Source organism: Lepidochelys kempii, chromosome 24 (genome assembly GCF_965140265.1).
Source record: "Lepidochelys kempii isolate rLepKem1 chromosome 24, rLepKem1.hap2, whole genome shotgun sequence".
NCBI lineage: Eukaryota > Metazoa > Chordata > Testudines > Cheloniidae > Lepidochelys > Lepidochelys kempii.
Genome location: NC_133279.1, coordinates 3195828 through 3214714, shown reverse-complemented (window position 1 = coordinate 3214714; position 18887 = coordinate 3195828). Strand labels below are relative to the sequence as shown.

At 53.6% G+C, this 18887-nt stretch overlaps 1 protein-coding gene across 1 annotated transcript; it reads right to left on the bottom strand.

The window, feature by feature from the left end:
- Nucleotides 1–3189: 3189 nt before the first annotated feature.
- On the bottom strand, nucleotides 3190–11876 carry LOC140902643 (SLAM family member 9-like). Its single transcript, XM_073322958.1, has 6 exons — nucleotides 11855–11876; nucleotides 11134–11318; nucleotides 8677–9003; nucleotides 7428–7691; nucleotides 4179–4445; nucleotides 3190–3654 (listed from the first exon to the last, which is right to left on the bottom strand). The coding sequence occupies exons 2-6, from the start codon at nucleotides 11192–11194 to the stop codon at nucleotides 3557–3559; spliced, it is 1017 nt and encodes a 338-aa protein (XP_073179059.1). The 5' UTR covers nucleotides 11195–11318; nucleotides 11855–11876; the 3' UTR covers nucleotides 3190–3556.
- Nucleotides 11877–18887: the final 7011 nt, after the last annotated feature.

The following is an 18887-nucleotide window of genomic DNA, read 5'->3' as shown; positions in this document are numbered from 1 at the left end:
GCAAAGTGTGGGAGGGGAGACAAATGGGAAGGGGTTTGCTCAAGGTCACAGTCAGGGACAGAACCTCCTGACCCCACTCAATGCTCAGTCCACTAGACCGCACTGACAGTGTTTTGTATCGTGGCAGCACCAAGCAGTCATAGACCAGGACCCCGTGGTGCTAGGCGCTGTACAAACACAGAACAAAAAGATTGTCCCTGCCCCAAAAAGTCTGCAACTGAAATGTAAGTCAAGAGGCAACGGATGGATGCAGGCAGGCAGGGGAGTATGACACTTCTGGCACATGTCCCAAACGGTGGCTGCCCTTCGAAGAGTGAGAGGGTGCTCGGCTGGGCAGCACCATTTAGCTAGGAAAAAAGAGCTGCAAAATGTTGCTGAATTGTAATAAAGCAACTTCTTTCCTTTCCGACGTTGGGCTCGTTAGTCTCTCTCAATGCAGCAGATTTAACGGCGTGGTATTTGGTAGCCTCGCTATGTGTGGTATCAGCAAGCTGCTGCTGAGCGAGGTGAACAGAACTTTCTTTTTATGGGACGTGCCTGGCAGATCGCAGGAGGTTTAAAGTTACAGTATTTCACCATGGAAGTAAATAAACCTTGTGAGATGAGAAAAGTCGTGTTCATTCCGCTTAAGGAATTCGGAAGAGAGTTAAAGCTATTGATGGTTGCCCTCACAGACCCCTTGAGTTTGGGGATGGCTCTTTGCCAAGGCAATGGAAACCATGCGGATGAAGAACTGGGCTCTGGGGAGCGGGGTTTCAATTCCCAGCTCTTCCATAGGTTCCTTGAGCAAGATACGGAATCTGTTTGTGCCTCAGTTTCCCATTCTGTGTCTTTCCATTCTGTGTCCGCCCTGGTGGGTTGGACTGCACGCTCCTCGAGGAGTCTGTCCAAGCTGTGAATTGAGCCCTGGCTTGGGGTTTTAGCCGAAAGGCCCCCGGAAGAGTTAGGAGCAGCAGCAGCAGCTTGGTTAAGTGCCTGATCAGTGGTCTTTGCGGGCGGGGCTGGGACTGTCAGACGAAGGGCCTGAGAGCGGGACAGTCGTCCGCTATAGCGCTGGCAGGCAGCTGAGACTGAATTTCATCCTAGTTCAGTGGCGATGGAAGGTACCTTGCTGGTTGAGTGAATTACTGGGGGCAGATAGTGCCCAGGGTGGCATCGGAAAAAGCCGATTTGTTGACCCCAAAATGGTTCCTGGGGACGTATCAGGTTCAACAACCTTTTGACGGGAACCTATCAGGCTCTGACAGAACTGTCTGGTCTCCTACCAGGCTACTGGGGGCCCCCAGGCTTCCAGGATCTACGGCTCCAGGGCCACCCTGCCATGTGGACTGCCCCAGGGGCAGAAGGCCTCTAAATACTCCCCCTGTGTCTCCCCCTGCCACTGTTACAGTCCAGGGCCCTCAGTCATTTCTCCCACGCTAGCATTGTTAGAATAGTGCACAGGTGTAAATGACGCCAGGGGCAGGGCTGCGGAGAATCAGGCCCCATGGATTTGGTGATTTGCCTGGGTTGTCTTTTTCCAGATCTCTACTGTAAGTGAGGCCAAGACACCAAACAATTAGCCGGTGTCTGTAACACAGCCAGGAAGTAGGCAGGTGGGAGCTGTGGCATTGCTAAAGCTGCGGCACGAATTTCATCTCGAGGGCAGTTTTCGACCTTTCTTTTTATGCCGCATTGTAAAAGTGGCCGAACGCCCAAAGCTTCCCCAGAAATGAACATTGCTGCTGAATTTGAATTTCCCCTGCTGGTTGGGTGCAGACAGGATTCAGAAGCACAGACTAGAAGCCCTTCCCAAAGCCCCCTGCGTAACATTTTCAGCAGAGCATCCTTTTGAACCCCTTTTGCAAAAACCCACCAACCAGCCCGTTACAACCGCTGGTTAGAACAAGAGCCGCCTGACCCCTCTTCTCTGAACACCCTCCAGTTCATCCAAATCCCAGTGCCCAGAATTGAACAGAAGTTCCCACAGCAGAGTAAACCAGGACAGGTCTGTTTACAGCAGCCTGATGGGGTGCGCTACTGATTCGGCCCAGCTGAGGAGGAACTCCCTGGGGTTTCAGGCTGGGGAGGCAAGGGTTAATGGAGAGAGCTGCCAATCAGCCTCCGACAGCCCTGGCCTGGGGCAGCTGTAGGGGGGAGGAAGGTGGCTGGGGGTGGATCAGTAGCCTGGCTGGCACCTCGCACGCAGGGCAGGTGCTTCGCAGACAGTCTCTCAGTCTGGACTGGTCTGTTTTCCAGCAACTCTCAGATTCAGTCTCCCCCTGGATGGGTGAGGAGCCAGGAAATGGCTTTGTGCTGGCTGTGGTCTGGGGGCCGTGGGGAGGGGAGGAGAGCTGGGAACGCCCCACAGCAGAGCAGGCCTGAATTCCGGTCCGGGTGCCCACTTCCTCGCAGACCCCTGCCCATGCTGTGGCAGTAGGGCAGAGAAGGGACCCAGGGCAGGGAGGGACCTCAATAAACAAATACATGTTCGGGACCCAGCCGCTCTGGGCCCCAGGAGCTCCGACTCCAAAGAGCCCGGAGGGGGCAGGGATGCCACGCCCAACTCGTCTGGCCTGGCCAGGTGCAGTGCAAAGCCCGGTGCCCCCAGGCCTCCGCAACCCCCTTCCTGCCCAAGACCAGGCACTGAAGGGCCAGGCATGCAGACTGGGACCGCAGAGCGGGAGGCAACAAGCTGCCCCTGGGGGGTGGGGGTTCCTGGCCGGGCAGGGGACGGGCGAGTGCTCATCTCCCAGGCTGTGCTGGGCCAGCCGGGATTCCTTTCCCCTCCGTGCGCCCCACTGTCTGAGCTGTGCCCAGGCAACTGTGTGGGGCCATGCTGGGCTCGCCCCACAAGGGCTGCGAGAGACGCACGCAGCAGCTGCTGTCCAGTGCCACCTTCCTTCCCATCAGGCGTTCCCTCGGCAGCAGGAGAGAAGCTACCCGATGCACCAGCCCTTCCTGCCTCGGCCACGATGCCCACCGTTCACTGCTTCTCGCAGCCCCAGCCTGGCTAGGACAGGTCCCCCCGGCAGCGGTGATTCCACAGTGACACACCTCATTGCCCGGGCATAACCCCTCCTAAGCTTCAGCCGAAACATTCCCTTCCCCCTTGCCACCCCACACCAGCATTCCTCAGAAAACCCCACAAGGAGGGTGATGCCACGAGCAGGCGTAAGCCAGAGATGCAGAGATCATTATACCGTGGAGTCAAATGGTAGAGACTTTATTTATGAGATGGGGGGTTAACCTGTGGAACTCACTGCTACCCGGTATCCACAGTATTAAAATACAGCCAATCCTAGATATTTATGTGAATAACGAGATCCACAATTCCACCATTGGCTCAGAGAGTTGACGGCCCCGTTGCCGGACCCAGTGTTTCTGCTTCGCTCCTGACTCAGTGACATTAACCCTTCGGAAGCTGCAAGTGAGTGTGTCATCTCCCCCCCCCCCGCCCCCTTTCCATCCCTTGGCCTGGCAGGCTGGGGAACGCCTGGGGCCGGTGGAATTGGCAGTTGCAGTGGAAGCTCCTCTGGTCTTGGTCCCATCTCCGCTCCCTGCCGGGGAGGCCGTGCTACGCGATGGCCCCGGCGCTCAGGGCTCCCAGCGCCAGCAGCAGGATGATGAGGCAGTAGGACGGCGATGAGGCCAGGGACTGGTCTGGCGGGGTAGCTAAACAAGAGCGACGGGGTCAGTTCCTGTCGGGGGCGACTGGCGATGCCGGGGCGTTGCTGCATGGTTGGGGCAGGGGCTGGGATACCCAGGGACCCTCCCCCCCCCATTCCATATGGGGCAAGAGGAGATTGGGCAAACAGGGCTGGGTCTGGGCAGGGCCATGCCGGCCTCGGTTCCAGCATCTCCTCTGGGGAATCGGAGTCAGTTCTGCCCAGGAACCCCCCGTCCGTGGAGCTCGGCGCCTGAGGACTCTGACACGGAGCAGAATGAGGAGAGTGGGAAGTGATAGGGCTCAGACCTGCCCCTTGGTCCCCCCAAGTCTGAGCCCCTTGCTCTGCCGGCTCCCTGTGAGTAGCTCACCAAGTGTCTGCCACTCTGCGGGATGTGGCCGCCCTCCCCGGGCCCTGCCCCGCTGATGTTCCAGACCCTTCCCCTGAGCTTCCCCCCTGGTAGGGACCTTCTTAGAGCAAAGACCAGCTCTCCCTGTCCCCACGCCGGGCAGCGCTTTCCCAGGGGGTTACCTGCACACAGGTCCTTTGGGGAGACCATTCTGGAGCTGTTACTTGCGGGGTGCCGGGCCGTGCAGGCGACGGCCGGGAGAGCCTCGAAAGGTCTCAGAGAGACGAGCAGAATGGGTCCGGTGGATACGACCGCGCCGCTGGCCTTCCGAGTCCAGCTGTAGGCCACGCGTCCCCCTCTCTCCCCGGCCACGCAGCGCAGGGTGTAGTTACAGGTTCCATTGGCACAAGTCACCGCGTCACAGACGATCGTTGTTGCTGGCACTTGCTCTGCGGGGTGGGGGAGGGAGAAATGGGATAAAATCCCTGGCACAACTCCCTAGCGGCTGCCTGGAACCGCTGGAGGAAGCGGACCGCGGGGCGGGGGAGCACCTGCCCATAGATGGCTGGTCAAATAGTGTCAAAAATAATGTAAAAGCATCAATTTATCCGAACAGTAACGTCGGTAACAAGATACGGTTGTGGTCGCCAGCCCGCTTAGCCTCAGCTACTTCTCTTTAATCGCCAAAAAAAAAAAAAAAAGTTACTGACCAGGGTGGCGGGTGGACCCCCGCTTCAGGGAGGCTAGCCCCACAGCCCCGCCTCTTCCGCCCAAGCACACCCCCCCCTGCTGCCAGAGCCCCGAGCCTGCCCCCACTGCGGCTGGAGGAGCCCCAGGCCACCCCAACCCCTGCCCGCCGGCTGGAGCTCAGCCCCCGCTGGCTTCAGGGGAGAGGGGGAGTGAAGGCAGGCTCTCAGAGCGGAGCATGGGTGGGGCCGGGGCCTGGGTTAGGGGAGGCTTAGCCTGCCCTGGCCTTCGATACCCACACTTAAGCTAGGTGGGCAGCTAGCCAGCTCTTCGAGCAGCTCACTTTGCATTCTCTTACTATTTTTTTTTTATCTGCTTCACGTAGATCCTAGCCATCATCCCAGTCAGCGAATTCGTCAGTCTGTCCGTCTTCCTCTTCGCTGGAAGAGCATTGAGTCAGTTCTTCATCTGCCATTTTCTTCTCTGATTTCACACGGCGACACAGCAGGGGAGACTTTCTGTCTCTTTCTGGATTTTCAGTGCATGATCCCCAAACTGGCCAACTGAGCCATTTAAAGTGTTACAGGCATTTCTGCCGCTGTAACGAGATTGCAAGGCGGACGCTGCTTTGATTTAAGTGCGGGGATTGCACTCCGCACGGTTTTACGGCTGGCCAGGCTGCCGCTTACGCCATAACTTGCTACCTCCATCCGAACAGTCTGTTCGCTGGTTTAGCCTTTAAAATTCGCATGAGATGCTCTGAGGTCACAAGCAGAAATGGAATCACCATCGCAGACGTCTTGGAAGCGTGGCTGTAGAAGGTAGACAGCAGGGTGTGGGTCTCACGCGGTTCACACCACTCATGGCTGGGGCGCCTCCTTGTGGCTCACCGGGGGATTGGCTCACCGCTGGGGCGCCTCCTTGTGGCTCACCGGGGGATTGGCTCACCGCTGGTTTGCTGCACTGCCGCTTGCGGTTTCTTGCCTCCCTTGCCCCAATTGCGCACTTGGCGGCTTCTCTCATGCTCCGCGAGCTCCAGCACTTCCTCTTTGTGGCTTGGCCCTCTGGCCAGCTGGCTGCAGTTTCCTCCCTTTGCGGGGGTCAGAGTCTCGCTAAATAAACTGCCTCGGGAAGTCTTCAAAATCCACTGCCCTGCCCCTGTTACCCTCCCCTTGAGCGGCGGTGTAGGGTGAACACCCTGTCAGTGCGGGAATGATCCCTTAGTTTTTCCGTGGTGTTGTCCCTTTCCTTCCACTCTTGTGAGTGGACTATGTTCACTGCTCTCATGAGGATGTGTCTGAACGTTCAGGAACCCGTTCTGGGCATCAGACGACGCAAAAGTGTCATTTTCCGCATTCTGAATGGACGGAATGCCGGGTTCAAGCAGTGAACTGAATGTTGAGTTTCACATTTGAAAGACATGAGGAATGTCACGGTGGGCTGTCCACACCTGGCCACCCCTTGCCCGACAGCTGCGGAGCGACGAGCCTTCCTGCACATTGGAGGATCTCTGAGACGGTTGGTAGAAGAGGCCCAGCAAGTACCATGAGACGTTCTCGGCATGGCTCTGCTAACGATGCTGGAGAAAGGTTGCTGGGTCTTGTTTGGTTTTGAAAACCAGGACGACGCTCTTCCCTTTTGACCCGTGGGGAGAGAAAACGGTCAGATCTTCAGCTTCCCCGGCAAGAAGTGGCCTTGTCCGGGCAGCACGGCCGGACTCCCGACGGCGGGAGTGCTCGTGTGTCAACAAAGCCCACGCAGCCTCCATATGAGCCGCGGTGTTGGTCCCAAGCCCAGACCGTTCCCTGGACCCGGTTCGTTGGTGATATTTTTTTTTTAAGAGGTCTGCAATCTCCTGGCCTGGTGAGCAATGGACCAGAGAGTGGGGCAATGCTCAGCTGCACACGGGAATGAGTAAAGCACCGGCTGTGGAGTCGTCACCGTGACGTCATGCCACTATTGCTCCATCCGTCTGATGCTGGAGACACATGAAGGGCTTGCGCAAGAAGAACCCCGAGGGCTGGGGTCACAAAGGAACGTAGGGACACTGAGAGCCGCCACGCCTAACTCGGAGGGGTCTGGGACACCACTGAGATTCACAAGCCTGAGTCTGGCGCCCCGGCGTCCCGTGCAACCAGTGGGGACCGATAGGTACAAAGGGATTCATGCTGGGCAGGGAGCCCTCCCCCTCTCATGGCCTTTGCCGCCTGTCTCTGCTGGGGACTCTCAGCTGGGAACCCTCTCTTGGGCGTGGGCTGCCGAGGCCTCCCCTTGTACTGTGTAGCCCCGTGGTGAGGGCCCTCCCCCGGGTGGGAGAAGGGGTTTCAACAGGGAGCTGCCACCTCACGAGTGAGCGATATAACTGCTGGGCTCTGGGATAGCCTGATGGGGGGCGGGGGGCTCTTTGGATCTCTGATTAATGAGTGGCTGGAGCAGGGGATCGGATCCTGGGGCTCCCTGCTGGTTCTCTTTGCGGCCCCATGACTCTGCACTGGCCCAGCCACAGGGACGCTCCAGCCCCTTCCCTTGATATCTCCCCGGGGGGACGGAGGGGCAGCAGCTTTCTCAGAGGGGGAGGTGGGGCAGGGGATTGCTGGGGTGACAGGGCCCCTTTAAGTGCAAAAAAGTGTTGGAGACCAGAGCGGTTTCATTGAAATAGTCGTGGGGTCAGGGCAGAGGCAGGGACCCGATGCCAGCTCTCTCCAGGAGAGCCCCGGGCAGCGTTTCCCTGCGGAGGGCATTACCTGCGCAGAAGTCCTTCGGGGAGATGGTCCTGGAGCTGTTCCCGTCGGGGAGACGGGCCGTGCAGGTGACGTCCTTGTGGGCAGCCTGGTGCCGCTGAGGGATGTGCACGGTGGAGTCCGTGGACAGAACGCTGCTGGGTGCGTTACTCCAGGTGTAGGTCACGTTCTCCCTTCCGTCCCTGACGGCGCAGCACAGGGTGTAGCTACAGGAGTCCTCCTCACAGGCCACTGAGTCACAGGTGATGGTGGGTGGCAGTTGTCCCTCTGTGTGGGGGGAGAGAAACATGGAACAGGCTGAAATCCCTGCAGCAACTTACTAGCCACTGCCTGGATCTGCTGGGGGAGCAGCACGCAAGGAGCCCTCTGCATCTTCGCAGCGCTCTTGGGGCAGGGGCAGGGGGACATGAAGGTAATGGGACAGCTGGGAGGGGGCGGACGAAGGAGGGATCATTTGGGGGGCCCAGCTTGGGGATCGGTTGGGGGTTGGAGCTGGTTGAGATTTTCCAATGAACATCTTTTCCATCTGAAAATTTGGTTTTGTCAAAACTGCCATTTTCGGCGGGGGAAAAGTTGATGCCAAGAAAAATGAACACCTGCTTCGGAAACCTGAACAAGCAAAACCCCAACCGTTGCATTCGAACGGTCTTTCCCCTCCACCCTTTGGAGTCCGCCCTCAGGGGCAAAGTCGCTGTGGAAACCGATCAGTATTTCGACACCTAGTGTTTCAGAGGGAGTGAAAATGTTGAAATGTTTAATTTTCTGTTTGGGGTCTTTTGAAACTTTTCATGCCACTATTTTATTCTCATTTTTTTTAATTTCTACTTCACATCCCGATCAGGGGCAAAAGCAGATGTCGAAATGGCCCTGTGCAATGGAAACGTTGTTCCTGACTAACTCTCTTGGGGTGACCAGCGCTGGAGTTGTGGGATGGGGAAAGCAGACCAGGAAGTGGAGCCCTGGGTTGGGTGGGGGAAACCTCGATTCCAAGAGGAGTTTGGGTTTCGGATGGGCCAGGACCATGTGGGGCAGTGACCAGAATGGGGGAAGGAAGCTGCAGCAGAGCACAAGTGGGAAAGGGCTTCAGAAGATGGAGGAGCAGGGAGACAGGGCTGGTGAGCAGTGGAAGAGACAAGCGCAAGGCGGAGGACGAGAAGAAGCAGCCACACTAAGATGTTTGCAAGCAGCTGTGAGTTTCCTGAGCAAAGCGAGTTCCAGGCTCCATCAGGGTTCCCCCTGCCCCAGCACTTACTGGACACGCGCAGCGTGAATTCCCTGTAGGCGAATTGCTCTTTGTCTGTGCTGAATTCCACGGTGTAGCTGCCCATGTCCTCCATCCTCAGGTTGGTGATCTGAAGCGAGTAGCTCTCATCATGGAATCGCAGGCGTCCCTTGTAGGATAGGTCAAACACCAGGACATGGGGAGGTTTCCCTGCGGTGACGGTGGCTAGACTGCTTGTGTTTACTGCCCAGGCCCCGTGTTTAAATTTCTGTGCTGCTGGGATCCTCAGGGGGAAAGTGACCGATCCTCCCAGAATCCCGGTCAGCTCCGACTCGTCCGCGGCTGCTCTGGAGTACTCTGGTGCACAGGAGGGAAGAAAAGGGAATAGACGGACCATGGACACACCAGGCCAGTTCCCTCCATGGCCTCTGTGCGTGCTCCACAGGAACCAGGGGGAGTCACAGATTACAGGAGTGGGAGGGGGGAAAATGGTTTCCCCTGGATCTGGGCTCAAACCCCAGAGATTGCAGATCTGGACGTCAAACGTCCCATGGCCGGGCAGCCTTCCCACCTGGGGTGTTGGTTTGGATATTACAGAGCGAGGGGCCATTTGTGAGGTTGAGAGCCGGATCTGGCTTTGGAACACATCCGCTCTTGGGGGACAGAGATCTGGTAGCAGTAGGGGGGTCTAACCCTTGCATGGGGTGCAGCCTCTAGATAAAAGACCCTCAAAAGGGACAAAACCCCTCACTGTACTAGAGTGGGATACAGCTTTTCCAGGGGTTTTATCCGCATAGCCAAGGGAAGCTGGTGATCCTATTACAGCCCATTGAACGGCTGAACGAATCGGTCTGTCTCTCTCCATTCCCACCCATCTCTCTCCCCCCATAGGTGCTGGCGAATGGTGGGTCGTGCCATAACCAGCATAGCAGAGGGAATAGCTGCTGCCACAGAAATAGTCTTGCCAGCATCTCCACCTCACAAATTATCTTCCAGATGCTTTAGCAGCCGGGCTCTGCTGGAGCCAGGGGGGAACCTCGAAGCCCTTAGGGCAGCAGGTCTCCTGGGAGAGGCAAGTTCCACCCCTTTGCAGGGCTGGTAGCTGCCTCTCAGGCCAGAAGTAGCCAACGTGACATTTCTGTTGGTATTTCTACATCCCCACTAGCGGTTCGGGGCTGGGAAGCAGACGAGCAAGGAAATGTAGGTCGAGATCCTGGGCCTGATTCTCCACTGCTCTGCATCTTGCGTAACCACTTCCCCCAGGGCAAAGCCAGGGTGAAATGCTCCTGGTGCGATCCAGGAGCATTTCACACACGGGTCCGCGGAGGATCAGGCCTGACCGGGGGGTCCTGGAAAAGTCGTCTTGGTGTGAATGAGACGGATCAACCCAAAGGGTCAGGTTGGTCCCACCCGCCCCGTGGCTCACGCTGGGCCGGGCCCAGCTGTTGTGCAGGTGCAAGGAGGGGCCGTTTCATCTCGGCCTCATGACTGTCCTCCAGGAATCGCCCCGCCACACACTCCCAAGCCCCTCTCCTCTCCTGAGCTGGGCTCTCGTTTGCTCCCTCTGCAGGGGCCTGTGGAGTTTGGTGGCCCTGCTACGGCTCTGTGTGCAGGTCATGCTCAGTGTGATTGGCCCACGGCAGGCCCTGGGCAGGGGGTGGGGAGCAGGGAGTGGGAAGCACGAATCCGTGCAGACCCCCCCCACCCCCCCGAGCAGCCACCAGGAGCTGCCAGGGAAGCAGTAATAACCCTGCCCCTGCCCACCGCCCTGCTACCCCTAGGGACAGGGGCTCAGGGCATCCCCTGCTGCACCGCGGCCACCTCGCAGGAGTCCCCCCTCCCTCCCTCCCTCCTCTCAGCCTCCAGACCCACAACCTGACCCCTCCTTCTCCCTCCCCCAAGTCCTCCCGTCTCCCATCCCCAGGTCCCTCCTGGCAATGCTCTATGCTTTGCCCTGCCATTATGCAGGACATCCCTCCCAGCATCGTCCCTCTGCTGCGGGGAGATGGTCCCCCAAGAGCACAGGAGCGCTCTCGGGCCTGCCCAGACCCTTCCCTTGGCCACCCCAGGATCTTCAGGGTCTGTGTAGCTTCCCACAGGTCTTGCCCCCAGCTGCTAGAGAGGAGGGGACCCTGCAGGGTGAGGTGAGCTGGGAGTGCAGGTCTATTCCAGCCCCGGGTTCTACCTCTGTTCAGCTCTGCTGATGCCCCTCAATCCTGACATGCAGCCCCCCCATTCCAGCGCTGGACTCCCCTTCCCTCCTTCAGCTTTGCTGATAACCCTCAATCCTGACGTTCAGCCCCCCCCGCCCCCCCCGGTTATTCCAGCCCTGGCCGAGGAGCTATTTGCAGGGCTGCAATAACTCTACGTGGAAAAGAAGGCAAATGGATTGAATCAAACCCTAGACTCCCAGTTGCCCCAGGTGTGGGGTTTGTGGGTAACCCATGTGTCACCATTTCCTGCACCCAATTCAGACAGATCACTCACCGCCAGGCTGCAAGAGCAGAAGCAGCAAAAGAAAAGAAGGTCGAAGAAGAGCCCCTTCCATCCTGACAGCGTGGGGCAGTGGGTGTCGGAGAGCCTCACCAAATCGAGCCGGAGCCTGGAGTGGTTCGGATGGGAACGTGTGGCTGGCAGGGCGATCCTGGCTACCCTCTGTGGCTGAGGATGGACTGCAAAGAAATGAATTGCTCTGTGGCTCTGCAATTTCTCCACCGGGAGATCGGATATGGCAAGACCACACCCCACTGGCAGTGATGTGACTCAACTCTTGCGGTGAGTCACCCAATGAGCTCAAAGCAGCCGAGTTCCCTAACCCCACAGGGTGTGTCACGCTGAGTGCGGGGCTCCACTCAGCTGGGCTCAAGCCCAGGGGGCTGGGTTGGGGAAGGGTCCTCTAATTGCTCAGGGCTGAAAGGGACAGCGGGTGGGACTGAAACGGACATGGTTCCTGTGATATTGGATGGTTCTGTCTATTGCATTGGAGAGCCTGCCAGAAACTGTTTAGTAAGCACATGGTAAAAAAATATAAGGGCAGGTTAAGAAAGAAACATTTAAACTATAAATACAAGGCTAGGTTAAGAAAAGAGCATTTAAAAAGAGTTAAGTTAAAAGAGAGAACAGGGCAAGAAAACTGAAAAGAAAGCCCCTTTGCAAAGGGCAAAGATAGACAGCATGTGGTTGAGGCAGAGAGAGAGAGAGATCTTACCCTTCCAAGTGTTTCTGTGGAAAGAGGCAACTTCCCAGGTTCACAGCCCCTCAGGCTTGTTATCACCGCCTTTGGGTTGGCCCAATCAGATCTTGTTCTACAGAAGTGTCATACAATTCATTTTCCGGAACCAATCCTATAGTCCCAAGGTTTTTAAACAAGACCCACCCCCCCTCCCTTTAACAGCATTAATCTTATCTAAAAAAAAAAAAAAGACCCCAAGCATTTTTCCCCACCATGTAGCCCTTTTACAGAGGGACTTTAATAAAAGTTAAAACCATAAGCCCTTAGTAACAAACAATTTTAAAAATTTCCCCCCTATGTTTTAGACTAACATTGGTTATTTTTTAATAAGGATAATTTGAAGCTGCAGCAAAACCCCTGTTAGCAAAAACAGCATCTGTGAGCCAGTGGATCAGAGATAAGAAGGCTGCTTCTTCCCCAAACTTTTTAACAAATGCAAGTAAAAGTTATATTAAGTCTTGTAAAGGGATAAACACTTTAAAAGACAAACCTATATTGTCAAGGTTCCTTCCCCACTCTGAACTCTAGGGTACAGATGTGGGGACCTGCATGAAAACCCCCTAAGCTTATTTTTACCAGCTTAAGTTAAAACTTCCCCAAGGTACAAAGTATTTTTCCTTTTGCCCTTGGACTTTATTGCTGCCACCACCAAGCATCTAGCAAATATATAACAGGGAAAAAGTCCGCTTGGAAATGTCTTTCCCCCCAAAATCCTCCCCAAACCTTACACCCCCTTTCCTGGGGAAGGCTTGATAAAAATCCTCACCAATTTGCATAGGTGAACACAGACCCAAACCCTTGGATCTTAAGAACAATGAAAAAGCAATCAGGTTCTTACAAGAAAAATTTTAATAGAAGAAAAGGTAAAAAGAATCACCTCTGTAAAATCAGGATGGCAAATACCTTACAGGGTAATCAGATTCAAAACATAGAGAATCCCTCTAGGCAAAACCTTAAGTTACAAAAAGACACAAAAACAGGAATATCCATTCCATTCAGCACAGCTTATTTTATCAGCCATTTAAACAAAACAGAATCTAATGCATCTCTAGCTAGATTACTTCCTAAGTTCTAAGACTCCATCCTTTTCTGTTCCGGGCAAAAGTATCACACAGACAGAGAGAACCTTTGTTTCTCTCCCTCTCCAGCTTTGAAAGTATCTTGTCTCCTTATTGGTCATTTTGGTCAGGTGCCAGCGAGGTTATCTTAGCTTCTTAACCCTTTACAGGTGAAAGGGTTTTTCCTCTGGCCAGGAGGGATTTTAAAGGTGTTTACCCTTCTCTTTATATTTATGACACGCCCCGCAAATCACAGATAGGGTGAAACGCTGGCTGTGATTTCTTCCTGGAGCTCTAGGAGAAAACAGAGTTAATAAGACACATGCACCTCTAAATATACTACCAAGTACATAAAGACTAACAATATTTTCCACATCTCAAGGATGATTTTAACCAGTTGATTCTGGGAAACTTTCATGGGAGAGTGCATCAGCCACTTTGTTAGAAACTCCTGAGATGTGTTGGATGTCGAAATCAAAATCTTGGAGAGCTAAACTCCACCGAATAAGTTTTTTGTTATTTCCTGTGATGGTATGAAGCCACTATAGCGCAACATGGTCGGTTTGCAGGTGGAAACGCCGTCCCCAAACATATGGGCGTAGCTTTTCCAGAGCGTAGACAATGGCGTAACATTCTTTTTCACTGACTGACCAGTTGCTTTCCCTCTCAGACAGCTTCTTGCTGAGAAACACTACAGGGTGGAATTCTTGATCCGGTTCTTCCTGCATTAAAACTGCTCCCACACCACGCTCGGACGCATCTGTGGTTACTAGGAACGGTTTGTCAAAGTCTGGGGCCCTTAGCACAGGGTCAGACAGGAGTGTCGCTTTAAGCTGGTTAAAAGCCTTCTGACGCTTTTCTGTCCACTGAACAGCATTTGGCTGTTTCTTTTTGGTTAGGTCTGTCAGTGGGGCGGCGATTTGGCTGTATTGAGTTACAAATTGCCTGTAATATCCGGCCAAGCCTAAGAAGGATTGGACCTGTTTCTTTGACTTTGGGACAGACCGCTTTTGGATAGCATCCACTTTGGCATGTAGGGGGTTGATTGTTCCTTGACCCACCTGGTGTCCAAGGTAAGTCACTCTGTTTAGGCCTATTTGACCCTTCTTAACCTTAACAGTTAGTCCTGTCTCCCTTATCTGCTCAAAGACTTTTTGTAGATGTTCAAGGTGTTCTGCCCAGGAATCCAAAAATATGGCCACATCGTCAAGGTAGGCGACTGCATATTCTCCTAATCCCACTAGGAGACCATCTACAAGTCTTTGGAAGATGGCAGGTGCATTCTGCAGCCCGAAAGGGAGCACATTAAATTCATACAGCCTGACATGGGTGGTGAAGGCTGACCTTTCCTTGGCGGATTAATCTAGCGGTACCTGCCAGTACCCCTTGGTTAAGTCCAAGGTAGAGATGAACTGGGCCCGTCCCAGTTTCTTTAATCGTTCATCTGTGCGTGGCATTGGATAGTTGTCTGGGCAAGTTACAGCATTTAGCTTACGGTAGTCCACGCAAAAACGTATCTCCCCATCTGGTTTGGGAACTAGAACCAGTGGAGATGCCCATGCGCTGCCAGAAGGGCGGATTACACCCATCTGTAACATATCCTGGATCTCCCGTTCTATAGCAGTTTTAGCTTGAGGAGACACCCGGTATGGTTGGACTTTAGTTGGGTGAGCATTACCTGTGTCAATGGAGTGGTATGCCTGTTCAGTCAGTCTTGGGGTGGCTGAGAACGTTGGTGCGTAGCTAGTGCACAGCTCCTGGATCTGCTGTCGCTGCATACGCCCAAGGGTCATGGAGAGGTTCACCTCTTCCACACCACCAGCACTTTTCCCTTCATAGTAGACACCTTCAGGCCACTCAGTGTCGTCTCCTCCCTGGGCTGTAAACTGACAAACCTTTAATTCTCTGGAATAAAAGGGCTTTAGAGAATTAATATGGTACACCTTAGGCTTTCGGTTGGAGGTGGGGAATGCTAGGAGATAATTAACAGCTCCCAGGCACTCCTGGACTGTGAATGGCCCTTCCTACAACGCTTCCATTTTATGGGCCTGGAGCGCCTTTAAGACCATGACCTGGTCCCCTACCTTGAAGGAATGCTCTCTGGCATGTTTATTATACCAGGCTTTTTGCTCTTTTTGAGCATCCTGTAGGTTTTCTTTAGCAAGGGCTAAAGAGGTTCGGAGGGTGTTTTGTAGGTTGGTTACAAAGTTCAGAATGTTAGTTCCTGGAGAAGGTGTAAATCCCTCCCATTGCTGCTTCACCAATTGTAATGGCCCCTTAACCTCGCGGCCATATACAAGTTCAAATGGTGAAAACCGTAAACTGGGATGTGGTACAGCTCTGTAGGCAAAGAGCAACTGCTGCAACACTAGGTCCCAATCATTGGAGTGCTCATTTACGAATTTATGTATCATGGCCCCCAAAGTTCCATTAAACTTCTCCACCATGCCATTTGTTTGATGGTGGTAAGGAGTGGCAACCAAGTGATTTACCCCATGAGCTTCCCAAAGGCTTTCCATAGTTCCTGCCAGGAAATTAGTCCCTGCATCTGTGAGGATGTCGGAGAGCCAACCTAGCCTGGCAAAAATGTCTGCTAGTGCCTGGGACACACTTTTAGCCCTGGTGTTGCTTAGAGCTACTGCTTCCAGCCATCGGGTGGCAAAATCCATGAAAGTCAGTATGTACTGCTTCCCTCTGGGTGTCTTTTTTGGAAAAGGACCCAGAATATCCACAGCTATACGCTGAAATGGAACCTCAATGATGGGGAGTGGCTGGAGAGAGGCTTTGACCTGGTCTTGGGGTTTTCCCACTCTTTGGCATACCTCACAGGACCGGACATAGGTAGAAACATCCTTACCCATTCCCTCCCAGTGGAATGACCTCCCCAAATGGTCTTTGGTCCTGTTCACCCCAGCATGGCCACTAGGATGATTGTGGGCTAAGCTCAAGAGCTTGACCCAGTACTTAGTTGGAACTACCAACTGTCTCTGAGGATGCCAGTCTTCCTGGTGTCCACCAGAAAGAGTTTCCTTGTATAAAAGTCCTTTTTCTACAACAAATCTGGATCGATTAGAAGAGCTGAGAGGCGGTGGGTTGCTCCGTGCCGCCATCCAAGCTCTTTGAAGGCTTTCACCTGCTTCTGGTTCAGTCTGGAACTGTTCCCTGGATGCTGGAGACATCAGTTCCTCATTGGATTGTGGACCTAGGCTTGGTCCCTCTGGAAGCGATGTAGGGGATGGGGCTGCTTCTGTTGACTGTGAACCGCTCTCCACTGGTGCACTATGTTGGGGTTCAGGCTCCGGATGAGCCTCTGGTGTAGGGTTATCGGCTGCTGCCGGTTCAGGTTCGGTGGGGCCCTCTGGTGTTGGGGTTGCAAGTACTGGGTTCAGTGCTGGCAATGGGTCTGGTGCTGGTTGTTCTGCTGGTTCCGGTTCTGGGACTGGCTCTGTCTGGGTCTCTGGGACTGGATCCACTACTGCTGTTGCAGACATTGGCCTGGGGTCTGGGTCCACCACCTCTGACCGGGTCCTGGTAGAAGTTTCCAGAACAGAGCTAGGTGTGACGGCTTGTTTAGCCTGGCTGCGGGTGACCGTTCTCACCCTCTTGGCTTGCTTCACATGATTGGCCAAGTCTTCCTCCAACAGCATGGGGACGGAATAATCATCATAGACTGCAAAAGTCCACGTTCCTGACCAGCCCTTGTACTGGACAGGCAACTTGGCTGTAGGCAAATTGAAAAAGTTGGACTTGAAGGGTTGAATTGTCACTTGGATCTCTGGGTCGATTAAATTTGGGTCCACTAAGGAAGCATGGATAGCCGACACTTGTGCTACGGTGTCCCTCCATGCAGTGACCTTCTTCCCGCCCACACTCACAGTTTCCCTCTGCTCCAAGGGTATCTGGGAGGTATCTGGGCCTGAGAACCTCTGGTGTGATTCTGGTGCAATGAACAGTAATCTGTTGGGATTCTTGAGGCACTTGGCCTTCACGTGCCCCAGCTCATTACATTTAAAACATCGTCCAGCTGACGGGTCACTGGGGCGAGGTGGGTTGCTGGAGAATGGGGTGGTGGGATGATAAGGTGTCTGCAGGGTTCCTTGAGGGGTAGTTCGGGCCTTGGGCTGCCCCTGGTAGTAGGGTGTGGTCTGAGGTTGTCCCTTCTGGTATCCGCTCCAACTGCAACCAGCTTTTTTCTTTTCTGTCACCTCCACCCATTTGGCTCCAATCTCCCCCGCCTTGATTACAGTTTTGGGCTTCCCATCTAGGATGTATCTTTCTATTTCCTCAGGAACACCCTCTAAGAACTGCTCCATTTGCATTAGGAAGGGCAAATCTTCTGGAGATTTAACGCTTGCTCCTGATATCCAGGCATCCCAATGTTTCACAATGTGGTAGGCATGTCGGGTAAATGACACGTCTGGTTTCCACCTTAGGGCTCTGAACCGCTGACGGGAATGCTCGGGTGTTAGCCCCATTCCGATTCTCGCCTTGGTTTTAAACAGTTCATACTTGTTCATGTGGTCCTTAGGCATTTCAGCCCCCACCTCAGCTAAGGGTCCACTGAGCTGCGGCCTCAGCTCTACCATGTATTGGTCTGTAGAGACGCTGCACCCAAGGCAGGCCCTTTTGAAGTTTTCTAAGAAAGCCTCGGTATCATAGCCTGCCTTGTAGGTGGGGAACTTCCTGGGATTTGAAGCTGTACCTGGAGAAGGATTGCTATTCTGCTGAGCCTTTGCCTTCTCCATCTCCAGTGTATGATTCATTTCTTTTCCCCTTGCCTCCATAGCTCTCCTGTGGGCAGCCTCCCTTTCCTCCTCAGCATGCTTCCATTCTTTTTCCTTTTCCTCCATTTCTTTTTCCTTTGCCTCCATAGCTCTCCTGCGGGCAGCCTCTTGGGCTTTTTCCTTTTCCTCCGTTTCTTTTTCCTTTGCCTCCATAGCTCTCCTGTGGGCAGCCTCTTTGGCTGTTTCTGTTTTGGGGCTCTGTCATGTTTGCCTCTCTGTTTTTAACTAACTTTACACCCAGGAGTTAGAAATAAAACAAACAAAAAAATTTGGCTTGTAAAATTTTGCTGTGCTGTAACCGGATACCTATGTTCTCTGATAGTGATTGTCAGCCTACAGAAAAATCCTTAAAAAAAACCAAACCCAACACCTTTGTCTCCAGGCAAATAGGCAGAAAACCCCTCTAGTTGCGCTTAGGTAAAAAAAAAAAAAAATTCTTCAGGTCTGTGAAGACTTGTGAATTTCCCTGCAGGAGGTTAACTACCCTGCCTTTAGGTAGAGAAAACTCCAGCTCACAAAAGACAATTCCCTTTTGTCTCTGCTCTGGCCCCCAAGCAGAGACAAAAAAACTCTAACTGCTTTCAGCTGAAAACCTGCTTTCCAGCAGCCCAAAGGAAAAAAAGATTCCCTTTTTAAAATCTGGGCTTCTTGTTCAAAAAATCTCAAATTGATCTCAAAATGATTTCAAGTTAATCCTACTGCTCTGCCACCATGTCAAGGTTCCTTCCCCACTCTGAACTCTAGGGTACAGATGTGGGGACCTGCATGAAAACCCCCTAAGTTTATTTTTACCAGCTTAAGTTAAAACTTCCCCAAGGTACAAACTATTTTACCTTTTGCCCTTGGACTTTATTGCTGCCACCACCAAGCGTCTAGCAAATATATAACAGGGAAAGAGCCTGCTTGGAAACGTCTTTCCCCCCAAAATCCTCCCCAAACCTTACACCCCCTTTCCTGGGGAAGGCTTGATAAAAATCCTCACCAATTTGCATAGGTGAACACAGACCCAAACCCTTGGATCTTAAGAACAATGAAAAAGCATTCAGTTTCTGAAAAGAAGAATTTTAACTGAAGTAAAAAGAATCACCTCTGTAATCACCTCTGTTGTGCTCTCGGCAGCTGCCAGAGGGCACCTCTGAGCTGGGCTGATTCTCCACCACATCTTCT